This window comes from Monoraphidium neglectum (assembly GCF_000611645.1).
Source record: "Monoraphidium neglectum strain SAG 48.87 unplaced genomic scaffold scaffold05598, whole genome shotgun sequence".
Lineage (NCBI taxonomy): Eukaryota > Viridiplantae > Chlorophyta > Chlorophyceae > Sphaeropleales > Selenastraceae > Monoraphidium > Monoraphidium neglectum.
In genome coordinates this window covers 1-3,037 of record NW_014008032.1, presented here as the reverse complement: position 1 = coordinate 3,037, position 3,037 = coordinate 1, and the positions used below count along the sequence as shown (strand labels likewise).

Sequence of the window (3,037 nt, the reverse complement as noted above, 5' to 3'; positions counted from 1 at the left end):
TGTTCTGTTTTTCGGGGATGGGAGGGGGCAGAGCTGACTGTCAGTGCTGTGCGCTCACAACGCCTGATCAAAAGCATATTCTGGAAACACGCATGTCATCCCCAAAGTTCTGGTTCCCTTCCTTGACGTCAACTCACCACCCTCTCCCTCCCTCCAAGGTTGGCGCCATCGCCGCGCACACAGCCTCGGCCGTCATCGCCCGCCACGGGCCCCAGCTCGACCCCTCAGACGCACGTAGGGTGGTGCTGGCCGCCGCGCGCGCCGCCGTCGCGGACGCCTCGGCTCCGACTGCGGGCGTCAAGGGGGCCGCGGTCGGCGGCAGTGGTGGTGGCTGCTCCCTGATGAGCGTCCTGGAGGCGAGGGCGCTGCTGGGGGCTGAGGAGCGGGCAGCGGCCGGGGGCCCTGACACCGAGAAAGGGACGGAGCCGTCGAGGTAGGAAAGGACTTGACTGCGGAGTCGATCTCCAACGAGCCGCTCGGGACGCGGCCGGCCGGACGGTGCAGCGCCCCGTGGGTGCGCCTGGGCCCGCCAAGGGTGGGGCCGGCGCCAGCTGCGGCTGAGCTCCACCGACTGGGCGGGCGGCCCTGGTTTTGTGCGCGTTTTCCCTGGACATGTGCATGAACATGCGGGGCCAGCTCGCAGCACCTGGTTGAGGGATTTTCAACTCACTTGGCGTCTGCGTAGAGCACGTGCACTGCCCTCCGTACGCCTGCAGTCCCCATGCGACCCGTGCCCCTGAGCTGTCCCTCGGGTTCGCACGGAAATTGGCAACAATGGCCGTTACAAAACAGCAACATACAGCGCCGCTGCCGCGGCCGCGATTGCCTTGCTTCATCCCTGGCCTCTTATGCCCCTGCTGCGGAGCCATGGGTGCCAAGTGGCTGAGGTCTCCAGAGCACGTGTTCCCTGTGCTCGCATGGTTGGCGTCTGTGTGCTTGGTTTCGAACTGCCATCTTGGCCAAACTGATCCGCTTCGTCCAATCACCTGATACAATCATCCAGATGCTTCTGCTGTGTTGGTGTGTGACCGCGGCAGCACGCTCAATTCGCCTCTTGCAGCGCAGCGCACCCGTCACACGCCATCCCCCCGAACGGCACAGCCATGAGCATTGAAGAGCAGCGCGCGCAGCGGCGCGACCCGCCCCCCCGTCACCTGCGGGGACGGCGCCGCGCCCCCCGTGCACAGGATCGAGCTGGGGTGATGTGTGGCCCCCGCCGACCTATTGAAAATGGTTGTGAGAGCAAGAGAGCCGAGTGCTGCACCGCACCCCACTGCGGGCCAGGGGCCAAGCGGACAGGCGGGCCTTGCCGCTGCTGCCTGCCCTGCCCCAGTGAGCCGGTGCTCTGTCTGGTGCAGTGCCAATGTACCACTATAGATTGTCCTTTGCGCACCTTGGCCTGCTGCGATGATGTACCACTACCCATTGGCATCTGCCAGCGATCCTTGCTGGAACTAGCGAGAAGCCGTGCGCGGCACCCCGTCTGTTGGTGCGTGTGCTGCGCAGCCTCGCAACAGCAAGCCCGCTCTGGCTCATTGCAGCTGTTGCCTCGTCCGATCCCTCCTCGCAAACAGCCTGATACAAGCGTGCCGCGCCTGTTTCCCATTTCAGAGGGGCGCACGCGCGGTGTGGTGATTGATGATGGCACAGGGGTCGGTTCGGCCGCGGCTTGCAATGTACCCCCTGCGACCTTGTGCGATTTTTTGAGGCTGGCTGCTGACCCCTGTGAGCGAGGGGCCCCTTGCCACGCCGGCATACAACATGAGGGAGCCGCGGCTCCCCTTGCCGAGGCAGGCGCACCTGGGCTCCGCGGGAACACAGCAGGCGTACTGCCGTACTAAAGCAACGCACTCGCCCTGTGTCCTAGGGCGGTCGTGCGTCGCGCAGTAACACGTGACTCGATGGACAAGCCGCTCTGCCACACCTGACTGCTGGCCAGGGTGAAGCCTTGGCGCGAAAGCGGCTGCACCGTGCCGCACCAGCTGCACAGCATTGCAGCCGTCGCGCGCAGGTGCTGCAGTTGCAGCCTGCTCCACCCTATGGGCGTCGCGCACAACAGCGTGCGCGGCCAGGCGGCCAGCGCTTCCTGCGCTCCTGCCTCTGCCAGCCACCATTCGTTGATTGCCCTATGAACAGGCCCACCTCACCGCGCAGGCACCCCCCAGGGCCGATGCCACGGGGCGAGTTTGAGGTCAGCCGCAACCCCAGAAAACGTAGAGCCGGCGGTCTGGGTGGTTACAGATGGGTGGCGTGGGGCTGCGACCAACGAGCATGAGAGAAAATTTGAGGCCCTCGGGAAAAAATGGAGGGGTCGCCCCTCGAGGCCACCTTGCGAGGTGCTTCACTCGGGAGGTGCCGCTCCTGTCGAACAGTAGTAAGTGCACATGCGATGGAATCCAGAATGCGCTGCTCGGCTCAAGTATGTGACAACGCGCGAAGAACCGCCCCCGTGCGCGAAAGGCTGGCAAAATGCGGCACACGGGGCCAGCTTGCAGCACTCGCAGTGAAGCGGTGGCAAGTTGGGCGAGGGGGAACAGGGCGTAGGCAGCAGGCTTCGTGCTGCATGTATGCGCCCTGGCCCCTCTTAACAGGGAGCTGGATGAAGGGGAGCAAAATCGTTGGGGTGCTGTTGCAACAAAAAAGCAGCCCTGCCTCAGCAGCTGCAGCCAAGAAAACCAGGGAAAACATGGAGACCTGCCGGTGCTCTTGTCCCGCCGCGGGCCGCGCGTCCAAAGGGAGCGGCGGCTGTCACTGCTGAGGCAGCTCCGGCAGCGGCGGCAGCAGGACCCGGGACTGCTGCTGCTGCTGCTGCTGCTGCTGCGTCGGCGTCGGCGGCCGCGCCGCGAACGTGGACACGCTGCGGAGGTCGGCTGACGCCATGTGGAATATGAACGAGGGGAAGTCCTGGCGGCTGACCAGGTGGTCAGAGTCCGTGTCTGAGGCTGGGGGTTGGGGGGACGAGGATGGGGTTGCGGGTGGGATGACCAGGAGGGGGGTCAGTGTGGTGGATGCGGGTGCCGAGAGGGCGGGGAAAGGG

At 65.3% G+C, this 3,037-nt stretch overlaps 2 protein-coding genes across 2 annotated transcripts; one reads left to right on the top strand and one right to left on the bottom strand.

Annotated features, from left to right (window-relative positions):
- Positions 1 to 158: 158 nt before the first annotated feature.
- On the top strand, positions 159 to 437 carry MNEG_15722 (hypothetical protein; the record flags this gene model as incomplete). Its single annotated transcript, XM_014035808.1, has 1 exon — positions 159 to 437. A coding segment is annotated over one exon (279 nt), but the record flags the coding sequence as incomplete, so codon positions are not given.
- Positions 438 to 2,748: 2,311 nt separating this feature from the next.
- Positions 2,749 to 2,942, bottom strand: MNEG_15721 (hypothetical protein; the record flags this gene model as incomplete). Its single annotated transcript, XM_014035807.1, has 1 exon — positions 2,749 to 2,942. A coding segment is annotated over one exon (194 nt), but the record flags the coding sequence as incomplete, so codon positions are not given.
- Positions 2,943 to 3,037: the final 95 nt, after the last annotated feature.